We start from the raw sequence: 26,923 nt of genomic DNA on the forward strand, positions 1-26,923 counted from the left end.
CTGATAATAAAACCAGACAAAGACATCACAAGAAAAGAAATTACAGACCAATATCTGATGATGAATATAAAAGTAAAATCTTCAAAAAATACTAGCAAACTGAATCCAACAACACATAAAAAAGTATTATACACCATGGTTATGTAGGATTTCTCCCAGGAATTCAAGGTAGGTTCAATATCTGAAAATCAATTGATCTAGGACACCATATGAATAAGATAAAGGACAAAAACCACACAATCATCTCAATAGATACAGAAAAAGCGTTTGATAAAATCTAATACTCCTTCCTGATTTTTTTTTGAAAAAAAGCACTCAACAAACCCTTTAAGAATATAAAAGAACTGCCTCAACCTCATTAAGGGCCTCTGAAAAACCCACAGCTGGCCCACTATGGTGGCTCACGCCTGTAATCCTAGCACTTTGGGAGGCCGAGGTGGGCAGATTGTTTGAGCTCAGGAGTTCAAGACCAGCCTGAGCAAGAGTGAGACCACGTCTCCACTAAAAATAGAAAGAAATTAGCTGGACAACTAAAAATATATGGAAAAAATTAGCCAGGCATGGTGGTGAATGCCTGTAGTCTCAGCTACTCAAGACGCTGAAGCAGAAGGATTGCTTGAGCCTAGGAGTTTGAGGTTGCTGTCAGCTAGGCTGATGCCACGGCACTCTAGCCTGGGCAACAGAGTGAGACTCTGTCTCAAAAAAAAAAAAAAAAACCTCCACAGCTAACATGATGCTTATTTGTGAAAGACTGAATGCTTTCTCCCTAACATCAGGAGCAAGACAAAAATGTCTATGCTTGCTACTTTTATTCAACATTGTACTGGAAATTCTATCCAGGGCAATTAGGCAGGGAAATGAAATAAAAGACATCTACTAGTATATTGGAAAGGAAGAAGTAAAACTAATTCTATTCACAAATTATATAAATGTGTTTATAGAAAATCCTAAGAAATCTATTAAAAAACTATTAGAACGAGTTCAGCAAGGTTGCAGCGTGCAGAATCCATATACAAAAATCAGTTATATATCTGCATGCTTATGATGAACACCTAAAATGAAGTTAAGAAATCAATTCCATTTAAAATAGCATCAAAAAAGATAAATACTTAAGAATACATTTAACAAAAGAAGTGCAAGACTTGTACACGGAAAATGACAAAACGCTGTTGAAAGAAATAGGGATCTAAATAAGTGGAGACACAGCAAGTGTTCAATGGATCAGAAGACTTAATATTGCTAAGATAGCAATACTCCCCAAATTGATCTATAGATCAAATGTAGTTCCTCTCACAATCACAGCTGGCTTCTTGCAGGAATTAACAAATTGATCCTAAAATTCATGTGGAAATTCAAGGGACCCAATACAGCCAAAGCTATCTTGAAAAAGAACAAAATTTGAGGACTCACACATCCAGATTTCAAAACTTACTACAAAGCAAAAGTAGTCAAGACTATGTAATTCTGACACAAAAATAGATATACAGATCAATAAAATTGAATTAAAAGTCCAGAAATAATGCTCTTATTTGATTTTTGACAAGGGTACCAAAACAATTCAAGGGGGAAAAATTGTGTTTTAAATAAATGGTGCTGGGACAAATAGATAGCCACATTCAAAAGAATGCAGTTGGACCCCCATCTCACACCATAGACAAATTAATTGAACTAGACAAGAAACCTAAATGTAAGAACTGATACTATAAAACTCTTAGATAAAATCATAGAAGTAATCTTCATGAACTTGGATTAGGCAATGGTTTCTTAGATGTGACACCAAAAGTATGAGCAACAAAAGAAAAACATAGATAAATTGGACATCATTAAAATTAAAACTTCTTGATTCATAGGACACCATCAAGAAAATGAAAAGACACCCCACAGAACAGGAGAAAATTTTGCAAATCAAAAATTTAATAAGGGACTTATATCTGGAATATATATAAAAAAATTTTACAACTCAATAATAGCTCAAAAATGGAAACAATCCAAATATTCATCAATTGGTCAATGGGTAAATAACTTGTGGTGTATCCATACAGTGGAATATTATTCAGCAATAAAAAGGAATGAAGTATTGATGCTACACCATGACAAACTTGAAAACATCATGCTCAACAAGAGACCCAGGATTAGAACATAGGTAGTCTGTTTCTAGATTCTATTTAATATACATTTCTACCCTTTTTTGCTTCGTTTTCACATTTGTCACCTCAATGTTTAGAAGCATTTTGATTAATCTCTACTGTCTAAGAGCATTTTGGTCAAGCTCCCTTCACCATAACCTCTAGCTTTCTGTGTTGTGCCAACAGAATCAGCAAAGTGCAAAGAAAAGCTGTCAGTGCCATCCACAGCCTGCTAAGTTCTCATGACCTGGACCCTCGTTGTGTCAAACCAGAGGTGAAGGTCAAAATTGCTGCCCTTTACCTGCCTTTGGTTGGCATCATTTTGGATACTTTGCCACAGCTCTACGACTTTACAGGTGAGGATCTCTTCTGTGTCCTACCTTAGATTGATGGGGGCCCCTGCCAAATGCCCCACCAGAATGAGGTCTCTGTCATCAGCTCTAGTGCTAACATGCTTCTATGAGCAATGGTCACCAGGCCTTTTTAACACCGGCCCCAATCAGTTAAAAAAAAAAAAAAAAAAAAAAAGGCACATAGCCCCATGTATGTTTTGTTTTTAGAAATTATTTACTTATTTGTTTATTCATTTGTTCATTCATTCATTTGCTGATCTGCTGGTATATGATGAACTTTGTAAATCATATACCATGAAGGACGAAATAATAACAGAATTAATCCCTTTGGAGATCACTGCTCTAACACCTTGAAATAAAGTCATTCTTTCCCTTTTCTTTTATGGATGTTGAAGCAAAGAAGCAGTCTCAAATGAACCCTAACAATTATTCCATGCCAAAAAAAAAAAAAAAATCATGGTGTCTGTTAGTGTTAGGAAATTCTGCCATAGCAGAGAAATTTTGCCTTTGTCACTAAGTGGCTAATTTTGAGGTCAATATCTCCTGCTTAGTAGCAGGAGGAAAGGATAAATTGTCTTAAAGGGGTTTGTGAACCTCCTGAGTCTATTTACATATTACAGTGTGGATTGGGGAGTATAGAGGGGAAGAAACCCTCCCAAATAGAGGAACTTCTTATGTGAGATCTGAGAAAGACAATCCATCTGCCTGCCCTGCCCCCAACACACACACACACACACACACACACACACACACAATTCTGATCCCTTTGGGGTGCTACTTGCTTTTCCCAATTAGAGGCAGGGAACCTATGGCCTTCTAGGTCCTTAAGTGAAGCCTTTTGATGGAATCCAAATTTTATAGAACAAATCCTTTTTATTAAAAGGGGTACAGCAGAGAAAGATGGAGCTTTTCTTGCCTCCTTTGGTGCTTAAAAAAAGATCAATCTTGAAATCAGAAGGGCGCAGGTTCCCCACCCCATGGTGCCAAGTATTCAGTTCATAAAAATGAGACCAAATATTTATGGCCTTCAATTAGTGCAAATCATAAAATGAAAGACAATCATTCCTATGGAAGTAATTATCTCTTTTCTTTAAAAAAAAATTCCTCCAGCAAACTGCTAAAGGTAGAACTATGGAAAGAAAGATTGAGAGACAGGGGTCAGGGTTTGTGGAGTACTTTGGGGCCAGAAAGGCAAGGAAATTGCAGAAACACTGTGACATGCAGGATGAGCAAGCTGCACAATGAGATGAGTAGCTTCCCCTAGTACCTCCTGATTGGAGGGAACTGAGAACAGAGTTGTTTTCAAAATTTAAAGATGTAATGCAGAGCACGGCATGTGACTTGCAGTCCAATTTGAGAATCCTTGCTGGAAAGTTTCTAGAAAGTTCCATATGAAGAGCTACAGCTTGCTTGTTCTCAAAGCAGGAAACCGCTTTAGCATACGTTCTGCAAAGCTTTCTTGTTGATTAGAATTTTCCCTATCAGTCACTTGGAATCAGAACTTTTTAACACTTGGCCTCTGAGCCTTTTAAGCCTCAAAGGCTTCTTTACTTTATGGTCACAATGTAGCTGACAAGAGGGAAAACAGTAAAAAGTATCCTATTATTTCGGGTAATGCAGCACATCTATTAAATATAGACTCTTTAGATCGATAAACTAATAAGAATATGGTCTTTCAAAAAGATACATCTGAATTCAAACAACAGCCATTTATTACTATACGTGACCTTTGAAAAGTCCAACTTTTATGCCTTTCCTTCCTCTGTAAACTGTAAAAATGTAATAATGATGTCTACTTCATAGAGTTGTGATAAAGATGAAACTAGAGAATTTCTATAAAAGCATTTTGCACTGCAAATGTTTATATCTTTCCTTCTTTTTCTTGTAACCGTGACCCTGTGAAAATTAAAAGGAATTAGGAATGTATCTTTACATTAGTCGTGATAATGTTACCACGTCTTGCATAATTTCCACCTGCTATTTATTTCACCATTTGTTTAAAAACCCAATTGCCTTCTAACACAACAGTGAATGATCATTTCTAAAAATTGGCTCCAAAAAAATAAATAAATAATAATTGGGTTCTATTTTCACAAGTTTAGCAGAGAAAATGCTGTTTACTCTCAAACTTTTCTGAAAAATCGAAGGTCCAAATGGCTGTAGTGTTGACAGGTCTAATAATACATGAGTTTTTAGTGAATCAATCAGTTGCAAGTGTTTTAACACAATTTTCTCAGAACCGCTTGAACAAATAGTTTGTGTGTGTATGATTGGTAGCATTCTTTTAAAAAAAAAAAGCCTTTTAAATGGTTGATCCTTTCTCTGCTTGCCTACATCTAGACCTAACTATAAATATGGATAGATCTATATTACATAGATATAGTAAATTAACATTCTTTTCAAACATTTGAAATTCAATAAATTATCGCTGAACTTGTGATAATCGCTTATTATTATGTAAGGTACTTGCTTAATTTTGTAGTTGTATGTTCCTTCCTATTCGGTCATTATTTAAAATGTGTGAATAAAGTTTAAAAAGTATATTATTATAGAGAGGTGTTGGAAAAACAAATACCATGTGTATTCACCATTAAATTGGTACTAATTGATCAACACTAATGCACACCTATGGAAGTAACATTCACCGGTGTTGGGCAGGTGGGAGGGGGTAGGAGGGGATGTGTAAATTCACACCTGACGGTGGGGTGGGAGCTGTCTGGGGGATGGGCACACTTGTAGGTCTGACTCGGGCTACGCAAAGGCAATGTATGTGACCAAAGCATTTATATCCCTGTAATATTCTGAAATTAAAAAAAAGAAAGAGAAAAGAAAAGTGTTATCAAAATTCTGAAAACTTTTATTTATACAATTTGAAAAATTAATTTCTAGCCTAATCTTGTGCTGGGCATTTTGTCTCTTTTAATTAGCCTACCTGCTTTTTCTTTAGATAGTAGCAGATAAATAACGCTAAATGTCAGGTTTAAAATTACTGTGCTGACTTTAGTGACTAAGAAGTATCAGTCATTTATTAGGTAGGGAACACAGGGAAATATCACCTTTGGCTTGACACCAACAATGATGTTTTCATTGCAGCTGCAGATGTGCGTAGTGGGAAAAGTCGCACCAATGGCTCAGATGAAGAACAAGAAGGGGCCAGTGCAATTAACCAGAATGTGGCCCTGGCCATAGCTGGGAATCATTTTAATTTGAAGACAAGTGGAATAATGCTATCTTCCTTGGTATGTTGGTGCATGCATATTTGTCTGGTTTATTTTCATTTTGTGTCTTTTCCCATGTTCCAATGGGAGAACCCAGCTTGGAGCAAGCAGTGATGATTTCTTCCTCACTGTGCCAGAAGGAATCATTGTGGGCTGGCAATCGAGGAGCACACAGTCAGACAGGGTTCTGGCAACAGCAAGAGGCGTGCAGACCAGATTCAGGCAGTCCCAGTGGTGCTGAGTTCAAGGTTCAAGAAACCAGGAAAGAGGAAAGCTTGGGAAGTCTGAGATCATTGCAAAGGGAGATCAAATCAGGGCTCTCTCGGGGTGGGGGCTTCAGCTGTGTTTATTCTACGTGTTTATTATTCATACTGTGGCTACCTCCAAAAAAAGATTGCAGAAGACTGGTAGCTTAGGGTAAGTGCTTTGTAAGCAAAAGACTATAGCTTTTCTAGGTCCCTCGGGAGCCTAAGGATGGTTCTTTGGCTCTATCCCTTTGCACTGACCCTGTGGCTTAAGGAGGGGCTCTTCAGGAATGCACCCTCTGATTCTCTTACGGTGGGATTCATGGTGGGATTCACAAAGATCATCTCTGTTCATTGATGAGCTCTGACTGTCCCTTGTCAAGGCAGCATTGCATCCTCCAGCTTAACTTAATGTGACATTTCAGCGTAGGGTTTATATCTGCAGAGAGCTCGACTTGGTTCTCTTCTGCGAGGGCAGTGTCTCAGTGTAGCTCTTCTTTGCTAGACGACTTTCCTGTCTCCCTCTGGCACTCAGCAACCTCCTATCCCCGTGAGGACTGGGGAGGCCGCAAGGCAGGGAGACAGGAAGGGGAAAAGACATTTGAGATTTGACGTCACTGATCTTACAACTTGAAAAATAGTGTGTGTTTTATGACCTTCTCCACCTTCCTAATATCCATCTTAACCAACATTAGCTGCTTGAGGCGGTGTGTGCCTTTGACATCATTTGCCTTTAAGGGAGAAACTCAAAAGCCCAAGGTTCACCTGTTAGAACATATTCCCTGTGAAGTTACATCTCAAGATGTCCTTAATTCTTGTCAATAAACTCAGAATAACTAAAGTTAAAGTAACTTCGTAACCTCTATTATTTCCATCCAAAACTAACATCCTCCTCACATACTCAATACCTCATTGCAATTTCACCATTGCATTCCACTGGATATTAGCTACGCTGCATGAACCAAGGGCGCAGCCTCATATTGTTGTTTGTGTTGATTTGATGAGTAATAGAAAGTGTGCTCAGCACTCTAAAATGAATACTTGTGGCCAAAGTATTAAAGCAAATAGCCTGAATCCCCCACACCCCTGCCCCCAGGCAAACATAAATTGTAGTTCAAGTCCCATTACAGCGGACTCCACCAACAGATTTGATTAATTTGCTGAGCAGTTCACGACCCTTATGTTATGTTTTGGACTATGTAGCAAAGAAGCTAAATCTTGAACAGTGAGGTTATTCATGGCACCCAGCCAGGTTAGTTCTCTTCTATAAGTCCAGCGCTCTGCTATCCAGCGTGGAGGATAAATACCTGGAGATCTTGGCAACACGAAAGCCCCTGTGTATCATTGAGATTGTAGAGCACTGTTGAATACCAGGGCAGATCACCACGCCACACTGCTCCTAAGGCAGACGGTACTCAGGTATGTGGCTGAACACCTGGCTCCCAGTTGAGCGTCTTTGCTGAGCAGCCCAGCTCTAAGAACACAGCTCCTCTGCCTACACAAGGCAGGGCTCCTGGAGGCAGATCCCTGGCCAAGGAAGTACAGTCAGAGTGCTCTAAAAGAACACTTTCAATTATTCTGTTGTTTAACTTCTTCCCCTGCCTCTATCCCTCAATCTGCCTGCTTCCAGCCCTATAAGCAGTACAACATGTTGAATGCCGACACCACCCGCAACCTCATGATTTGCTTCCTCTGGGTCATGAAAAATGCTGACCAGAGCCTCATTAGGAAGTGGATTGCTGACCTGCCATCGATGCAACTAAACAGGATTTTAGATCTACTTTTCATCTGTGTCTCGTGTTTTGAGTACAAGGTAAGTGTAGGGTGGCTCAATCTTACACCAACTCTTATCTCCAAAGTTCAATCTTGTCTTGTTACTCTTCCCCATTGTTTGGGCAATGGAGGCATCATTATTTTTTCTTATTTTTGTACTTAAATCTATAACCTGTTTGCATTTATAGGTAGTATCATTTTACGGGGAAAGGGTCTCTGCCTTCTTCAAAGAGAACCCTATACCTATTAACAGAATTCCAGCCATAGGACCTCCCCCCCCCTCCCCCGCCCCAGGACAATGTCAATGTGTAGCACATGTCAAAACTGGCTGACATCACTGTGCAGTGTTCTATTTTGACAATTCTCCACATCAACAGAGATCTCATCAGACTAAATGTCCTCCTGCCTCTGTCCTATCCAGGGAAAACAGAGTTCGGACAAAGTCAGTACCCAAGTGCTGCAGAAGTCGAGGGATGTTAAGGCCAGGCTGGAAGAGGCTTTGCTCCGTGGGGAAGGGGCCCGCGGGGAGATGATGCGCCGCCGAACTCCAGGTGTGTTGCCCTGGCCCTTCCCTGCTCTCTATTCGATAGTTTTTCACCCTTTGTGGGAAGTGATGTCCTTCCAACATGAGTAGATGCCATCACTTTCTTGAGACATTTATGGTAATATCAGAGAGACAGCACGTTCTGGGATTCTGTTCTTGACATATGTAATGATAGCCTTGTGACTCTAAGAAAAAGTGATGTTCTGCAATCACAGGAAGCCTGAAAATGTCCCCAAATGACCTCTTTTAATTAAAACTTGGTGGTAGGCCGGGCGCAGTGGCTCACGCCTGTAATCCTAGCACTCTGGGAGGCCGAGGAGGGAGGATCGCGCAAGGTCAGGAGTTGGAGACCAGCCTGAGCAAGAGTGAGATCCTGTCTCTACTAAAAAATAGAAAGAAATTATCTGGACAACTGAAAATAATAGAAAAAATTAGCCAGGCATGGTGGTGCATGCCTGTAGTCCCAGCTACTTGGGAGGCTGAGGCAGAAGGATTGCCTAAGATCGGGAATTTGAGGTTGTTGTGAGCTAGGGTGACGCCACGGCATTCTAGCCCAGGCAACGGAGCTAGATTCTGTCTCCAAAAAAAAAAGAAAGAAAGAAAGAAACTAGATAGTTCTGGACCCAAGATCATCTCCCTAAATCATCCAGGGTGCTATTAGAGTAGAACCCTTCACCAAAATGGGTTCAGAGTGTTCCAGGTATCCAAGGACTCTACCACACCAGGAAAGATCTCAAAAAGGCTGAGCTCATCGTTCTAGAAAAGAGACAAATGCCCATGTCCCCTCAGTCTTATTCACTGTGCTCAAAGTAAAACAGACACAGCTTGTCCTGTTCGATGGGACACAATGGCAGGGAACTTGGAGGGAGCTCAGCATTTTCAGCTGTGGTCAGGCACCCTCATTTGACACCCACACTTTCCCTCCCAATAATTCAGTGAGCCACCAGCGTTTCGAAACCCTCTGCTTATAACAAATGTGCTCCCCAACCCCACCAAAAGACAGGGGTTCTTCTAAAGTTCTAGTCTATCAATGAAAGAGCAGGCCAACCTGACACAGGCACAGCGACTTTGTCTCCTACCAGCAACCCGCATGGACTATAATTAGCTGGAGAAGTGGCGCTGAGGCCCCGCAGTCGAGCTTGTTAGGAACTTCTGGTTATCTTGGAGGGTTTCATGCTAATCAAATTCCTATCATGCATTTCTTAACTCCTAGGGAATGACCGATTTTCAGGCCTAAATGAAAATTTGAGATGGAAGAAAGAGCAGACACATTGGCGGCAAGCTAATGAGAAGCTAGATAAGTGAGTCACTCAGCAACTTTGTGTTACTTTTACCTAAAGTTCAAAACTATTTTTCCCAGGCTACTTGTATTACTGAAACAACTGCATCCTTCCAAGGGTAAGAAAATGAAACATCATTATCTGTGTAAATACAGTTCATCCAGGGACCCAGGATAATCAAAGGTATGAGTTGTGATTTCCAGCTCTTAAAAATTTATCATATTGATAAGCGTTTAAAGAAAACTAAGATTTATTTAGCAACCTTAGATGGCTTAATAAAAGCAGCTGATAAGGGTGGGGGGTGGCAGGGAAATAGAGAAAGCAGAATACAGTGCCCAAGACTACATAATTTCAAATCCATGTTTCCATTCTGGAAATGTATACAAAGATGTATATTCAGGAATATTTATGTCAGCATTATTTAAAATTTTTTTTTAAATTGGAAACATTCTACATGCTAAAAAATAGGGAAATATATAACAAAATATTAGGTTGCCATTAAAATGTTTTGAAATCATTTTAATGACATGGGAAATGCTTATGATACAATGTGGAGTGAACAAAAGCAGAATGGATACTTGGTTTTAGAGTATAATCTCAAATCTCTAATGACATATGGTAAATACCTTTTAAAAGGCTGGAAGTAAATTTATCAAAATATTAATTGTGGTTTTCTTTGGGTGTTGGAAATATAAATAACTGGTGTTTTCTTTTTTATACTTGGCTGTATTTCCTACACTAGATGTGTATTATGATATATATTGCTATCAGGGGAAAATTATAAAGAAATGAAAGAAAAAAAATCCTGCTTGGATTGTAATATATGGCATAGATATATAGAGATAGGTATATTAATGTATATTGATATGTATTGCTATGTATACAACAATTTAGACATGTGAGGGCTAAAACTAAATATAATATGTTTGGATAGATAGCACATCTCCTATGCCTCTTAGCCACAGGTAACCCAATGAATCCCAGGGTTTACTGAGCAAAACACTATACGGTTAAAGACACCCCACTACACACACGCACAGTTGTCAGGCCTGGGTAGGATATCCCCGTGGTGTATGAAGCACCCATCATGGGGTGTGGGATGGGGCAGACTTGAATAGCAACGTTGTTTTGTAAATAAATACGAGTTGATATCTTTGCTGTTACCACAAGAATGAACCATTCTGGTTCACTTATGGCACTTTTGAGAGTCAAATTTATTTTAAAACAATGAGATAAATACATCTTTATTATAGATGCTATTTGGAAAACCCAGTTGTTGGTATTTTTAACAATGCCTATTTGTTTGAGGTATTTGTTTTGGGGATTCTTACTCTAAATTCCTTGAACCGATTTATAAGATATTTGGATCTGACAATCCATACCTTCTAGTTCAGGCAAGGAAAAAACAACAACCCCCCCCCCAAAAAAAAAAAAATTCATGCAGTAGGTACTACAGAACTGCTTAGGTGGTTAGCTCATCCACTCAGCAAGCCTAACAAGGCACGTTTTCCCAGGCTGTGTAAATTCGTGTTTCCTCTTGCTTGCAGTAATAGCATGGTATCGGGCTGTACCACGTGTGGTCCACCGATTCTCTCTAGGTTAGTTCTCAGCCCTGACCTCACTGGTGGGATGCTCCTTGTCAGGGCTAATGATTCATATCTACAAATCCTCAGGGACATGGCCTTCTTTTCTTTCTTTTTTTTTTTTTTTAAGGGAAACCATAGTAAAATTATAACTGTTCAACATATCTATTTGGAAAACTTGTTGTAATTATAATAATGGTGTCTTTCACCTCTTTCTTTCTGATCACTTTTCAATTATTTCCAATTATTTTGGCTTTGTTTCTTTTAGAGCAGTAATTTTCAACCTAAGCAGCTTTTAAAGTTTCTAGTGCCCAGGTGTACCCTAGACCCATTCAATCGCAAACTCCAGCAGGTGCCAGGAATCAGTATTTGGTAAATTTCCCCAGTATTGTGCAGCCAAATCTGAGAACCACCATTTTAAAGGCGTAGACGGTAGGCTTTTTAAAAACCAGATGGTTGCACAACAATATACATGTACTTCATACCACTGAACTGTACACTTAAAGATGGTTAAGATGGCAAATTTTATGTTATATATATTTTATCACAATAAAAAAAATGGAAAAAAACAGGACACTCTAGATCTTCATTGTCCAATACAGTAGCCACTAGCCACATGTGGCTATTGAATGCTTGAAATGGCTAGTTTGAATTGAGATGAGGTGTAAGGGAAAAATACACACCAGATTTTAAGTCTTATTGTGAATAAAAGTGAAATATTTCACTAGTAATTCTTATATTGATAACATGTAGACAGTATTTTTGATCTTTTAGGTTAAATACAATATACTGAAAATAATTGCACCTCTTTTTGATTTTTTTAATGTGGCTACCACAAAATATAAAACCACATATGTGGCTGCCATTGTTTCTATTGGACAGTGTTGCTCTAAATTTAAACCTGCCAATAAATTAATTAAAAAGAACTTTTAGGCCGGGCGCAGTGGCTCATGCCTGTAATCCTAGCACTCTGGGAGGCCGAGGTGGGCAGATCGTTTGAGCTCAGGAGTTTGAGACCAGCCTGAGCAAGAGCGAGACCCCATCTCTACTAAAAATAGAAAGAAATTATATGGACAGCTAAAAATATATATAAAAAAAATTAGCCGGGCATGGTGGTGCATGCCTGTAGTCCCAACTACTCGGGAGGCTGAGGCAGGAGGATCCCTTGAGCTCAGGAGTTTGAGGTTGCTGTGAGCTAGGCTGACGCCACGGCACTCACTCTAGCCTGGGCAACAAAGTGAGACTCTGTCTCAAAAAAAAAAAAAAAAAAAGAGCTTTTACATTTCACTTATTTTACACATATATTATCATTTTAAGAATGAGAAAAACATGCCAAGTGACTTGGGACCAGAGATCCTATCCTAAGCATGAAAACATTTAAAACACACAAAAATATTTATTCTGAGCCCTCAATAGCATGTAAGCAACTGCAGTGCCCCCGTTATTGGGTTAAGGGGACTCCAGAACAGCTAGGTGGTAATCCTGGGTCAAGACACTTGAGCTGACAGCACGATGCTCCAACCCAGTAGTAACATCTTGGCCACTAGGCATCTTGGGAACAGCAATTCTTCATACCTTCCTTTCCTTACAACTAAATTTGGATGGTGATCCAAGATACCACTTTCCAACTTGACTTGGATTTTATGAGAGTGGACGGACTGACTCTACAGCCATTCCCAACCTTTTTGGCACCAGGGACCAGTTTCGCAGAAGACAGTTTTTCCATGGATGGGATGGGGGGAGGGGAGGAAGTGGAGTGGGTCCCTAAGAGGCCCCAGACCAGTACCAGTCCACAGCCTGGGGCTTGGGGACCACAGCTCTAGTTCATAAAACATTCTGATTTCTTAAAAGCAAACCTAATAGAGAAGCAGCACGAGGCAATTTCCTATCCCTAGTGGGAAATGGCCAGGAATGTCCAGTAGGATGCTAGATCACCTGCCCCATAGGAATGCACCCTTTGTTCCCAATGGAAAAGGACAAAAAACCCATACAGTTGGCTGAGCAATGCCAAGGTGGTCTTGGAGAAATTAAAGAGACAGACTCTCCAGGAGCCTGTTCTGAAGCACCACCCTTTCCTAACCCAGCAGCACCGCCGTTTGCCAAATTCACAGTTCATCCCCCCTCCCTCTCTCCTGCGTGTTGCAGGGGCTTCCCCGTGCTCAGATCTGGGAAGGTTTTCATGCGTGAAATGTAGGCATGGCCCTGAGGCTTTAGGCAACAGTCTAATGGGGATAGCATAATTGCTAGTAGCAACCAATAATTGCTTCTCGACCTATATTGTTATTTTTAATTGTCATCATTATTAATAATAGTCTGGTTGAGGATGGCCTGGAGACTTTATGTAGACAATCTTTCTAACAAGACATGGATCACAGAAAGCCCCAGCACTCCTTAATTACTCATGGCCAGCCGCTTTGTTTTCATTTCAAGGTTGACCATTCTGAAGATTTCTTTACGCCTTGGTGCATAGATTGCCATCGTCGGAACCTGGCCAGGTTTGATATGCACTTTAATTTGACCTCCTTTTCTTTCTTAGAACAAAGGCAGAGTTAGATCAAGAAGCTTTGATCAGTGGCAATCTGGCTACAGAAGCAAATTTAATCATCTTGGATATGCAGGAAAACATTATCCAGGTGAGGACAACAAACACCTGATCTGATTTGTTCAACTTGAATGTGTTTACTAGAATTTAATAAAGAATTCTTTATACAAAACTGCGAAAGAAAACATGATCACAAAGCACTCTTTTTTTAAAAAAATGAAGTTGGGAAGCTTTCTATTTACAATAGTGTCCACCTTAGAAATTCCAGAGATACTGAACATTCTTCTGGTTTCCTTGACTTGCTGCTGACTTGGAAAAGGTCAGGTGCTTGACAAGCTAACCCTCATGGTTAAATCTGTCTGCGTATGCACCAAGTTTATAATGTGGATGGTGGGCTTACAGTTTAGTATCTAGAACAGGAAGGGTAACTAGGTTTTTTCTGATGGGTTAACTCTAGTTGAATGATGGTCACTGTCTGGTATGGAAGCTATAATTATGACAGGCTAGGTAACAAAAAGAGTGCTAAGTGTAATAAATGATGTCTGCTTTAGACTCAAATTGGTAAAGGAAAGTCATTTGTATCGTGAATTTGCCATCCTTGCTATAGACAAGTATAGGGTCACTGTGACCTTTGCACTGCACTGATTTCATCTTCTGTATGATATTTCCAAGAAGTCTAGCTTATAATGAGTTTTTAGTTACCCTGGAAAATGAGTCCTTACCTGTTTCCATTGAGAAGTCATTTGTTAGAGTAGATCCAGGATTGCTTTTAGGAGCTACAAAAAATATTGTTGAAACACAGTGGCATATTAGTTATCTAACTTTTAAGCAATTATTGTATAAAACTAAAGACAAAAAATATATGGTGTCTTTGAGGACTTTGATATCTTTGATAACTTAAATGCTTGACATCATATTGATTATATCTTTATACAGCTCACCTTTATACAGTGCTACATATCTCACACCAGTCCTCAAAATGTATTTGCAATTTTCAAAGCAGACTGAAACTTTTTTGTTATTGTCCTTGGTGTTGTCAGTCCTGCTGTAGCTGATAAATAAGCTTCTATTTAGAAACATCACTGCCACCCAGCAGTCCCTGTTGTGCTGGGAAGCCCACAATTGTGTTTCAAAGCACACAGGAAAGCTTGTATACAAAGAAAGAACATTCCAGAATCTGTGACTCAGAATGGGAAGAGACTATGCTTTACTACTTCATTTAGGAGCCCAGAATTAGGTATAAATCCCAAATCAATTGGGAGTATTGAAATAAAGTCATTTGGAAATAGAACTTCAGCTCTCATGGTTGACGGATGACATGTCAACCATGAGAGCTCTCCAAACCCTTACGACCTTCCACCAAAAGAGATGAAACATCAGAGTCACGGTGCTGGTCATCAGCAGTGTCTCTTGCGTCTTTACCCTCCCGGCTCACTGGCACGGTGCGGGGATTCAGTGATGCTGTTCTTCCACTCCTAGGCGAGCTCGGCTCTGGACTGCAAAGACAGCCTGCTGGGCGGTGTTCTGAGGGTCCTGGTGAATTCTCTGAGCTGTGATCAGAGTACCACCTACCTGACTCACTGCTTTGCGACACTCCGTGCTCTCATTGCCAAGGTAAACGTGGGACGCTTGTTTTCTTACTCTTAATTAAGAGTAAGATTCTCATCTAGCTTCACATTTTTCTCTTCAGGTGGACCAAAACCCACAGCGTATATTAAGCAACATCACAGTAAAGGTCTTAAGTCCTCCTAGGAAGAAAGCTGATGCACCCATTCTATGGGAAGTCACCATGGAGAGAGAAAACAGTGGCTCTCATACTTGGAATGTGGGCCTAAATCTAGAAATTTGAAATGCCTGCTCACTGAAGCTCTATGACATGAGAGCAAAAATCAATTGAGCGACTTTGCAACTTCACCCTCTTTCTTTAATACCTCGTCTGAGTGAGATTAAGTCCTATGTCTGACTCCCATGAGTATCTTTTACAAAATGTCATGTCATAAAATTCCAGAAGGTTTAGAAATGAATTTCTCGTAGCCTGAAGAATGTAGATTATCCTTGGGTAAAATGGTCTACACAGATTATTTTTTCCCCTTTATTGAAGATCTCAGTTGGTGCCTTCTCTGCGGGATCTTTTAAATTTAGAAAGTAGGATTCTTCTGCTCACCCCTATCAGGACCATTTTCTCTTTCTTAGTCACCAATAATTTCCAAGGAACTCAGGAAACTCAGATTTAATTCCTTCATAGTTGTGACTTCACCAGTGAATGCAAGCTGGCTAAGAATGCAGTTAATAACACAGCCCTGACCTCAGTTGTACAGTTCATAATTAAATCCTAAGTCGACTCTATTGCTTAAATTCATCCTCTGACTCACGTAGCTCATTATCTTTATGGAGCAATGCATTAACTCTTCTGGGCTTTTTGCTTGTCCAAGCAGACATTTGCATATTTCAACAGTCCAGAAAGCGTATCAGAGTGCCAACTGATGCCTAATGGCCCCTTGTGTCTCTCCTAGTTCGGAGACTTGCTGTTCGAGGAGGAGGTGGAACAGTGTGCAGACCTGTGTCAGCGAGTGCTACACCACTGCAGCAGCAGCATGGACGTCACCCGGAGCCAGGCCTGCGCCACCCTCTACCTCCTCATGAGGTTCAGTTTTGGAGCCACCAGTGTAAGAGCTCAGACCAGCTGGGTGACCTAGAATAGTAGAGAAAGTCAATGCAAAGCATTGGTTGAGAGAAAAACATAAGGAAAAGTTTGCAGTATTACAATTGACTTCTGTCCTGTGAGAAAGAATTAAGTACCTAGACGGATAGCAGCTTTCATTTTAATTTGCATCTAAAAGTGAATGTCAAGACAGATGAATGCAGTGGTTTCTATCAATATGTTTCAAAAAGAAGTGGAAGAATATATGTAGATTAAAAGGTATCATCTGTGGGAATAAATACAATAGATGGGTTAAGAATTCAGAACAATGTGTCCTGTTTCTAAATTCTGACTGGCTGGTACTAGAATGCCTGGTGAAAGAGAATTTTAAATTATCACTATCATCTAGACGTGAGTTTTAATCAAAGCTAAGAAGCCTTTGGAGTTCAGCTCTATTATAGAACAGTCAACATTTGCTTTAGTTTGTCTAGGTTTTGTTATGTCCTTTTGGAATTTCCATTTGTGGTTATGTTAATAAGCATGCTTACATGATATTAAAAGATAAATTGGCCCATGGAAGAAAGGCAGGGTTCTTAGAATATATTAAGGAATACTATTTAAAAGCCTTTGGGACTGTGGTCCCCAACCCCCAAGCTGCAGACCAGTACCAGTCCATGGCCTGGTAGGAACCGGGCTGTACAATAGGAGGTGAGCAGAGGGCAAGCCAGCAAAGCTTTGTCTGTATTTGCAGCTGCTTCCCATCTCTCAGATCGTCACATAAGCTCCGCCTCCTGTCAGATCAGTGGTGGCATCAGATTCTCACAGGAGTGTGAACCCTACCGTAAACTGCACATGCGAGGGATCTAGGTTGAGGCTCCTTATGAGAATCTAATGCCTCATGATCTAAGGTGGAGCTGAGTCGGTGATGCTAGCGCTGGGGAGCAGCTGCAAATACAGATTATCATTAGCAGAGAGATTTGACGGCACAATAAACATAATGCACTTGAATCATCTCGAAACCATCCCCCCTTCCCCCAGTCCATGGAAAACTTGTCTTCCATGAAACCAGTCCCTGGTGCCAAAACAGTTGGGGACTGCTGCTTTAGGACATTGCTCAGGGGTCCTTGGGATAGCCATATTTCTCCATGGGCATGGAAGAAAAGGAAAAAGAAAAAGTTGCTGCTTACTCAGAGTCCAAAATCTTAGAAATCCTCGCTGCAGACGTCCCATTCCTCTTTGCAGTTTAAATACAGTCCCAAGAAGAGAGGCTTGGCACAATAGCACATGCAGTATCCTGTGACCAACTTATAGGAACCTGCCAACTTGCAGTGTGGAGGCAGCCCAGTCCTCAATGAAAATTTAAAGGGGGCCTGACAGATTTATGTGAGAAGCAGGATCCATTTAAACCATTTAAACAACAATATGAATCTTGTGCAAAGTGTAGCTCACATTTTATTGAGAGAAAAGGAAATGATGTAAAAGAAACATCAGTGGTTGTTTTTGTCTGGCCTTGCTGCCTTCAATTACCGACCAGCCGAGTGCCTCTTATTTGTTCCATTTTTTATTTATTTTTTTTTTCTTTTTACTGATGCAGAACTTTGCAAGAGTAAAGATGCAAGTAACCATGTCTCTGGCATCCTTGGTGGGCAAAGCACCAGACTTTAATGAGGAGCACCTGAGAAGATCCTTGAGGACCATTTTGGCCTATTCAGAAGAGGACACCGCCATGCAGACGACTCCTTTTCCCACCCAGGTAGACTTGAAGCACATACCTTGTCTCCTGTGGGTTTGGGATCAGCCAATTATTTTATATATACATACATATATAATTTATATGTAAATATACAAAATTAGCAAATATTTATTGTCCAATATGCATATGTTCTCAGTGCTCTGAAAAGTACCAAAAAAAAAAAAAATACATCCATCACTGTCCCCATCTTCAAGATGCTAATGGTCTATTTGGAGAGCTCAGTCTCAAAACAATTAGGTGGCAATACAAGACAACTGATACTTAAGTGCCAAGTGTATGGTAGGAAAGTAAATGCTGTGTAAGGTTAGAGAAAAGGAAGAGTGATTAATAAACAACCTAGTGGCCAGGAAAGCCCAGGGGCCAAGAGTAAGACTGAAAGGCTGGGATAGGATTGAGCTGAGCAGGGGAAAAATGAAGGGGAAGTTGTACATAGTGGAGAGAATGAATTGCGTCTAAGGGGATGATAAAAGGACCAACTTTACTGCTGAGGAGTACTTCAAGTAAGGAAGGGCCCAGTTAGAGACAGCTCGTAGACAAGCTCAGCCCTAAGGAAACTTGCAAGGAACCTCTGTGACAGGTGAAAGTGAATGAATGAATTATTTTTTTCTTTATTCCCTTAGTCTGACAGCCTAAGACTATTTGCACAGTCTCCTGCCTGCTCTAGCAATTTCACACCCTCATTCTCCGAACCTTTTTCCTTTCCTCTCCTCTGCATCAAACCCTACCTCTCTCATTTCCTCTTGACCACTCTCCTTTCAATTAATCTCATCATTTATGCAGATATTCACCAGCAAGACCAAGCAGAATATGGGCAGGTTAATAGAGGTCTTCAGTGCCTTCACTCAGTGAAATAAATCTAGTGGTGGAAATTTTGGGAGCCCTGGCAAGCTGGTAGAGGGGATAGCGGGTAGGACAACATTCTGTGGCTGAGCCACCTCCTAGGTCTAGCGATGAAGCCATAGTCCTCATCCTTTTTGTGCTGCAGGCTCCCCTGGCCACTTCTCTGTTGGATTTTGTAGTTAAGAACAAGTGGCTACAAGAGGTTCTAAAATCTCTGAAGCCCTGGGAAGATCCAGGAAACTTCTGAGAACCCAAGCTAAGGTCCTAAGCTGCCTCCTACTTGGTATAAAAAGCCCTGATGTTCCAGAGCAGAGTTTAGAACTTTTCAGGTTGCAAATAACTGAAACTACTTCAAACTTTAGTAATGAAAATGGTATTGGAGAGGGAGACAGCATAAGGATTCAGGGCTAATTCATGGATATCAGGTGCCGGCTCACGTCTGGGCCTCAGAAGCACCTGGACTTGTGAAGATCAAAGCCACGGAGAACGGGGTCTTGACTCCCCCTCCACCCCTGATCTCCGCGGCTCTCTGAGTGGAGACTCCACGGCTTCCCCTTGCACTTTCAATGTAATCCTGACTCGGCACCCAGGACAACAAAACCAAGATTATTTTGGGGCTCACATATCTTGCAGGTGGAGGAGCTTCTCTGCAATCTGAATAGCATCTTATACGACACGGTGAAAATGAGGGAATTTCAGGAAGATCCTGAGATGCTTATGGATCTCATGTACAGGTGAGCTTTCCTGACAAACTCAAAGAGTGTCACTTGGGTATCTAGGGTTTGTCACTGTGGAGTTCTTACTAGGGTTATTACCAAAGGTAACATGGGTACAATGTTTTGAATGACATCCAAAACTGTACGTAGAAATTGGTAGAAATTAAGCATTCAGAGTGGGTTGATTCATAAATAAGTTTTTGGAAAGATCTCCCCAATTTAAAGTGAAGTACCTGTTTTATCTTCGACTTGCCCTGTCTTCTACTTACTGTAGAATGTGAGAAAAGAATTATCAATTATTATATGAATTATTTCCTATATGGTTTTGTTCCAATTATATTCTGACATATATGTATAGTTTTACTTTAGAAATCACATTTTACTATGTAGTTTAAAACTTTGCCTTCCAGTCCTTGTGCAGAAGAAACTACTTACAGAAGCAAAATTGTTCTGATGCAACATCATAAGAAGGGTAGTACTTTGATCCTCTGTTATTATTTTGAGAGAAAGGGAAGAAAAGGAAGAAAATTGCTTGAGATCCATTACAGTAGACATCATTTTATCAGGTCTTTTTTCCCCATAAGGCTTTTCCTAAGTGCTATTTCTTGGGGTCCAGCACACCCTACACATGGAATGAAAACAGTTGGACTAATAGATAGTTTTTCTTTTCTCTTGTTTTCTGAAAATGTGTGCAAATGACTCGGGGTCAGGAGGGAAGTGGCCACACACAATAGAAGAATAGCATCATTAACCAGTTGTCCGTGAAACTATTTCTCCATCTGTCTTCAGAATTGCCAAGAGTTACCAAACATCTCCTGATCTGAGGCTGACCTGGCTCCAGAACATGGCGGAGAAACACACCAAGAGGAAATGCTACACGGAGGCCGCCATGTGCCTGGTACACGCAGCTGCGTTAGTGGCCGAGTACCTGAGCATGCTGGAGGACCACAGCTACCTGCCCGTGGGCAGCGTCAGCTTCCAGGTGGGGCCAAGTTCAGCTTTTCCTATAGAGCAGTGGTTCTCTGTAGAAAAACTAGGGCAATTATTCCCCCTACTCTGGGGACATTTGACAATATCTGGAGATATTTTTGGCTATCATAACTGGGAGTGGGAGAAGCCAGGGATGCTGCTAAACGTTCCACAATGCACAGGAATTGCACATTCTACAAAGAATTTTCTGGCCCTAAATGTCAATCATGCCAAGGTTAAAAAACCCTCTGTTAATATATTACGTTTGCCTCTTCTAATTGCTTTACCATCTTGGGTTTGTTTTTTTTTTAATTATTATTTACAATAATGGTACCTAGAGTCAACAGGTACTTTAGGAGACATTCTCAAACACTTTCACGTGTGTGATCTCATTTGAACTTCCCCATAAACCTGTGAAGCAGGTATATAGGGAAGGTGTTATTACTCCCACTTCACAGATGAAGGAACTGAGAGAGCGATTTTTCTAAGGTCATTTAAACTCTTTCTCAAAGACTTGTAGTTGGCACAGGATACTAATATCCATGAAAGTATTTCTGAACATTGGAGAAATGATTTCCCTCATGACTCATTTCTTTGATTCCACTCCTCAGCTTCACAGGGGCCCACTCTCTAATCCAAAATCAAGAATCAAATTGACCCGGGAAAGGCTGAATCAGTACTTTCTTAGGATAAGCTGAAAATTACCCACAGTTGGCAAAAGGCAATTGTCTGCCAACCCTAAGAGCTGGGATGCACGGTGGTCACTTGGACTGTCCTTACTGAATAGTTTAGTATGGTCTTTAGAGAGGAAAAAAAAGTATTGAGTACTTATTTGAAAGAGACATAATCTGTAGAGATGACCGTCCCTGAAAGCATGCAATATAGCTACAGGAATAGAGCACTTTTCAAGCCAGATTTACAAAGTCATTGACAAGTGTCTGTATTATTTTTGTTTGAATTTGTATGACTGATTTTATGAAAGGCTTTGTTCTCATTATTGTTCTTCAACACAATTTTGTGATGCTGTGTGAACCAGAAAGAATGGACAATTCAAAGTAGCTTCCCAGCCTTAGAGAATAAGTTGTGGAAAATACTGAGAGTGGAGCCAGGAGCCCCTGGGTTCCCAGAGTACTGCTCATCTGCCACGCTGGGTTTCACCTCATATTAACTCCTCCTTCCTTACGGTCCTCAGTAACACACGTGTTTATTCTGTGATTTCATGCTTGGCAAATGAATTTTAGTCTCAATTCGGAAATGTTTGTTATCAAAGCCAATAATTAAATTCTTACCCAAAAGCATAAAAATATTACATCTAACTTTGAATCACATAAAAGTGAATAAGAAAGTTATAAAAATTAGTTTAAACATATCTGCTTCTTTTATCAAATTTATTTTGGACATTTGATATTATCAAGGATAAATATAGTACTACTCTTTCAATTCCCAGAAAATCTTTAGGTGTATCACTTTATGTTGAATTGCATCATCCCCTTCTCTTGTTTCATTGACTAAACTATTTCTTATAATTCTTTTATGCCCTTTTCCCAGTTACTATATTTTATTTAATATTTATCACTTAAATATTAAATGCATTTCATTGATTTTTATGTTTAGTTGCCTTACTGTCCTAATTTTAGCTATAATTCAATTGATTTGCTTATAATGAGACATGCCAAGGTGATATAGAATAGTTATTACAGAACCAAGAGAAAAACTCCATATTATCCCTACATGGGGGCACACAGCTCTATCTTTTCATATATCTTTATCCATTCATTCCTTCCTTTAGAAAATATTTATTCAGCACTTATTCTATCCTCATGAACTTGACATTCTAGCCAGACTCTATATAACTAATTATTCCATTCTTTATTCAATAACAATTATGAGAAATACTGTTTATTATAAAGAGGCACAAGATGTTGTCAGCATTTATAATGTGGCCCAGCCTGGGTGTCAGGGAAAGGGTGAAGAAGGTGAAAGGAGGCAAAAGAAACTGAAGTGTGAGGCCTTCAGGATGTGCAGAACATGATGAGTTAGTGTTCTCAGCTGCAGAAGAGAAACCAAATGGTGTTGATACTTATAAGTGAATTCATATTTCTCTGAAATGAGACCTACCAGATCAGTTTGGAAATGTGTGCTGGCAAATGATAGAATACCCCACCCAGACTGTCCTAAGGTAAAAATGGAATTTGTCAGCCTTCATGAGAGAGTTAATCCTGGAGTAGCACCCACCAAACTGGTCCTGAAGGCCCAAACAATGTCATCAGACCTCAGTGTCATCACCACTTACTTTCTCTGCCTTCTATTGTGTCAGTTTCATTCTTCACAGGCTTCCCACACCAATAAAGGTTTAGGTTTGCATCTCCAGGTTCAAGTCCAGGTGAAAAGAGAGATATCTCATTTCTAGCAGTTGCAGAGAAAGTCTAGTGCATCTTACTGATCCTGACTGGGTTCTGTGTTCATCCCTGCACCAGTGATAATGACCAGGGAAATGGAATGTTCTGACTGGCTGAGCCAGAGTCACAGGCCCACACCTGAAGTTATGATACCCGCCCCCACCCCCCCACCAAAAAAATCAGGATGCTTCACTTTGTAGAAGGAGGAAAGAATTCTGGGAGCAGCATTAAAAACAGATATCCAGTGCTGATTTCTTAAATGCTCTGTACTTTGGTTTTCAACCTTGTTCTGTTCTAATAAAAATGAGCCTTTGGAAAAGACTTACACACTGGAGGTAAATAAATCTGTGCAAGGAAAATAACTGTGAGGTCACTGAATTCCTAGGAACTGAGATTATTGAAATTCTGTGTCCCAGAGTGCAATATTTATTTCACAAATGTAGATACGGACACATTCTTAGATACTGCTATTACCTTCCTAATTCTGATGCAAGGAGAGCCTTCTCCAGAATCTTTTCCATCTGACTATAGCTAATGAGGCTACATAGCTTCAAATCTGTTCCTTTACTGTGAAAAATTGCATACTGCTGGGTGTGGTGGTGTGTGCCTGTAGTCCCAGGTAAGGCAGGAGGATCACTTGAACCCAAGTTCAAGGCCAGCCTGGGCAACATAGCAAGGCCCCTATCTCTAAAAAAGGAAAAGAAAACTACATACAATTCTAATTGTTTTAGTTCCTGGGGTTATTAGATTCTTTCAACTGAATTTCTTGGACCTTCTGTTATCTCCAATTCAGAAACATCGTAATAGGCCAGGTTTAGATGAAAGACTGGCCACAAAAGACTTTGAGAGCCTCCTCCTATATTCCTAAAACTACATTGTAATATTGCATGTGAAAGGATATGACAGCTATCTCCTCATTGATTGTTAAGGTTGATTCACTTGATCTTGCTACCCAGGCCAGAAGGCAGACCACTTTTACTTCTCATGTCAACCCTGATCAATTGATAGTGGCTGACTGGAGCACTATGCTGAGAAGAATTTTGAGACTGTATCCAAGCTCCAGGAAAAGAGTGCTATAATTGATTAGTTATGCCTACCATGAGCACAGCAATAGGAAGGAGTGGCATGTGTGCTACCTGTTTGCAATCTCTAAGCTAAGAAGGTTTCCAATTTATTCTATGATCTGTATGCATTTCTTTTATAGCTGTGAGCCAAGAAGAAAATGACTCTTGACCTGTCAAGAATATGAGAGTCACTGCCAGGGCCAGCACTAGGGGGAGGCAAGGGAGGTGGACAAGGTGAAAAGGTGAGGAGGCACTCACTCTCAGGGTCAGGTGAGTACAGGATCAGTACTTCCACAACCTGAGAGTGAATACCTCCCTCAATTTTGTGCCCTGGGTTTCTCATTAGGTTCACCCTAACCCTGGTCACTGCATTCTCTGCCAGAGGCTCCTAAACTCCATAGTGTATGTAGAGGAAAAATGTGTAGAAACAAAATGTTCAGGGGAAAAAAACAGTAACTACTGCATTGCCGTAAAAAACTTCCATAAAGAAGACAGTCTCACTTGCTACTGTCATACATTATGGTTATTTATCTGAAAGTCAAGTCAGTAGTGGCCACATAGTTCAGAAAAACACCCAGAAGTCAGAGGTTCACTGGGCTGGTGAAACGAGTCTCATTAACTGTTAATTGGCCTTTGCCTTTAAAAAACCAAGACCCCCAGCTGTATGTCCCTTAGGTTTGTTTCACTAAAGTAACTCAACTGATGTTACATTGAGGTAAAATGTCTTTTATATAAAAACCTCCTCATGGGTAAAAAGAAAAGGAAATTGTAAGGTTTGAAGACCGGTTGCTCGGTGTGTCCTTTGCAAATGAATGGGAGGCAGAAACCCTGGTGGGTGGGATCGCAGACCTGGTGTGAGCACGACCTGGTGTGAGCACGGCCTGGTGTGAGGACCTGAACACGGCGTCCTCGTCCTCGTTCCTACATCGGATGCCTGCGGCGTCCTGCTAGTCGGGTCGTCTGTTCCCTGGGCTTATTCTGTGACCTCTTTCAGAATATTTCTTCCAACGTGCTGGAGGAGTCCGCAGTCTCTGACGACACGCTGTCGCCCGACGAGGACGGGGTGTGCTCGGGCCGGTACTTCACCGAGAGCGGCCTGGTGGGCCTCCTGGAGCAGGCGGCCGAGCTCTTCAGCACGGTCAGTGCCGGGGGTCCCCGGGCCGGGCCTCGCGCGCTCCGTCGGGGCTCGGGGTGCGGTGACCGCCCGGGCTTAACAGCCCCGTCAGCGCCACTTCCCCAGGACACGCGCCAGGGTGTGCAGGGGAGGGGATGAGGCCGGGGAGGACTTTGATGCATGCAAATTGCAACAGCCCCCGAGGGAGGCGAGAGAGCCTTTCATCGCAGCAAGGTTCTGGTTGTCGCCGCGTGCTCATTGGCTGGGCGGCAGTTTCACAGGATTATTTCCATTTAATAGGGGTGGAAACGAAGCCACAGAGAGGTGAAATGGCTTGCCCGGATTGCACAATAAACGATGAGGCATGCTCTCCTCCCTCGTTTTCCCTCCCATAGAGAAAGGCCGTGGGGCGGAGCCACTGGGGGAGCGGGCAGGAGCAGGGACTGGGTCCTCCCTCCCGACAGCGGGGCAGCCCCCAGGTCACTACGGACCAGCACCACTCGGAGAAAAGTGGGAGCAGAGATCACCGAGACTTTCCTCGTTACCTTAACTTGGGCTTAAACATTTCCAATAAGAGAAAAAATACCCAGATTAAGTCATTGAGATTCGGGGCAAGAAGGAAAGCCTCTAGTCAATTTTCATATTAATGTCCTTCCTCCTTTATTTTTAAGCCAAGTAGATATTCAGGACTTCACTGTATTTAGCTGATTCAGTTTTGTTTTCAACCCCATATTCTTCTTTGTTTTCTACTTTTCATTTCCAAGTTTCCTCCCTATCATGTCTGTGTATTTTAATTATTATTTTAATTATCTTTTCTTTTTTTCCCTGCTTTCCCTTTCAGGATTCAGAAAATGGCTAATATACTCTTGTTTTTCCTCAAATTCAAGAAAATTAATTGGTTAGAATGTTACTAATTTCTTCGAGGCTTACATTTAGCATCTGGCTGGAGAAGAACCTCTGATGAAATTTAAATACACTAAAGCTGCCTCGCTGAAATACTCTTAGCCTCTGCTGCCAAACTCCTCTCCTGTTTTTTTTTCCCTTGAAAACCCTTCTCTCTACTTAACGTCACCATACACAACCACTTAGTGATGTGTCTAGTTCAGCCTGAATGCTAGTAACTGTCCCAAAGACACCCAGACATCCCTCCTGCCCTGTAAAATGCTGTGCTGAAACAATAAATGCATTGTTTGGACAATGAACTCCAATTGCTCTTCTTAAGTTTCCAATGAGTGAAATTCTCTCTGATTCTTCTCTTTCCAAGGGAGGCTTATATGAGACAGTTAACGAGGTCTACAAGCTGGTCATCCCCATCCTGGAAGCACATCGAGACTTCCGGAAGCTGACCTCCACTCACGACAAGCTGCAGAAGGCCTTCGACAGCATCATTAACAAGGTAGCTGGGGACCCTGGCTAGCAGGTCTGGTACCCTGTCCTAGAGATGCTTAGCCCTCCTTCCCCTCGGGGAAGTGATTTACCTTGAGCACTTCACTACTTTAGCTCTTACCCATCAAACAGAAAAGGGCTGGGAATAGATAGAGGACCAGAATTCCAAGTGTGAAAGAAGGCAGCTTGAATGCCTTTGTAATCAGGAAACGTGACTCTTTCAAATTCACTTAAAAGAAGGCCCCAAATCTTTTGTGGGTTTTTTGGTTATTATTTGCAAAGTTTATTCCAGAAACATTACACTTTTCTTAAAGGAATGATTTCTGTTTACATCAGCCATTGGAATAAAACACTGTAACGCAGTAAAAGGATCCTGC

General features: G+C 40.9%; 1 protein-coding gene across 1 annotated transcript in view; it reads left to right on the plus strand.

Moving 5' to 3' along the window:
• DOCK8 (dedicator of cytokinesis 8) overlaps positions 1-26,923 on the plus strand; it is a 200,293-nt gene that overhangs the window by 154,047 nt on the left and 19,323 nt on the right. The window contains exons 29-41 of the mRNA XM_069474160.1: positions 2,313-2,482; positions 5,573-5,718; positions 7,573-7,755; positions 8,137-8,266; positions 9,473-9,560; positions 13,659-13,755; positions 15,144-15,278; positions 16,178-16,330; positions 17,900-18,058; positions 19,532-19,632; positions 20,404-20,596; positions 25,041-25,184; positions 26,425-26,556. Of these exons, the coding sequence (XP_069330261.1) occupies positions 2,313-2,482; positions 5,573-5,718; positions 7,573-7,755; positions 8,137-8,266; positions 9,473-9,560; positions 13,659-13,755; positions 15,144-15,278; positions 16,178-16,330; positions 17,900-18,058; positions 19,532-19,632; positions 20,404-20,596; positions 25,041-25,184; positions 26,425-26,556 (1,831 nt within the window). The remainder of the gene's footprint in view (positions 1-2,312; positions 2,483-5,572; positions 5,719-7,572; positions 7,756-8,136; positions 8,267-9,472; positions 9,561-13,658; positions 13,756-15,143; positions 15,279-16,177; positions 16,331-17,899; positions 18,059-19,531; positions 19,633-20,403; positions 20,597-25,040; positions 25,185-26,424; positions 26,557-26,923) is intronic.

The sequence above is a fragment of the Eulemur rufifrons genome, chromosome 7 (assembly GCF_041146395.1).
Source record: "Eulemur rufifrons isolate Redbay chromosome 7, OSU_ERuf_1, whole genome shotgun sequence".
NCBI classification, from domain to species: domain Eukaryota; kingdom Metazoa; phylum Chordata; class Mammalia; order Primates; family Lemuridae; genus Eulemur; species Eulemur rufifrons.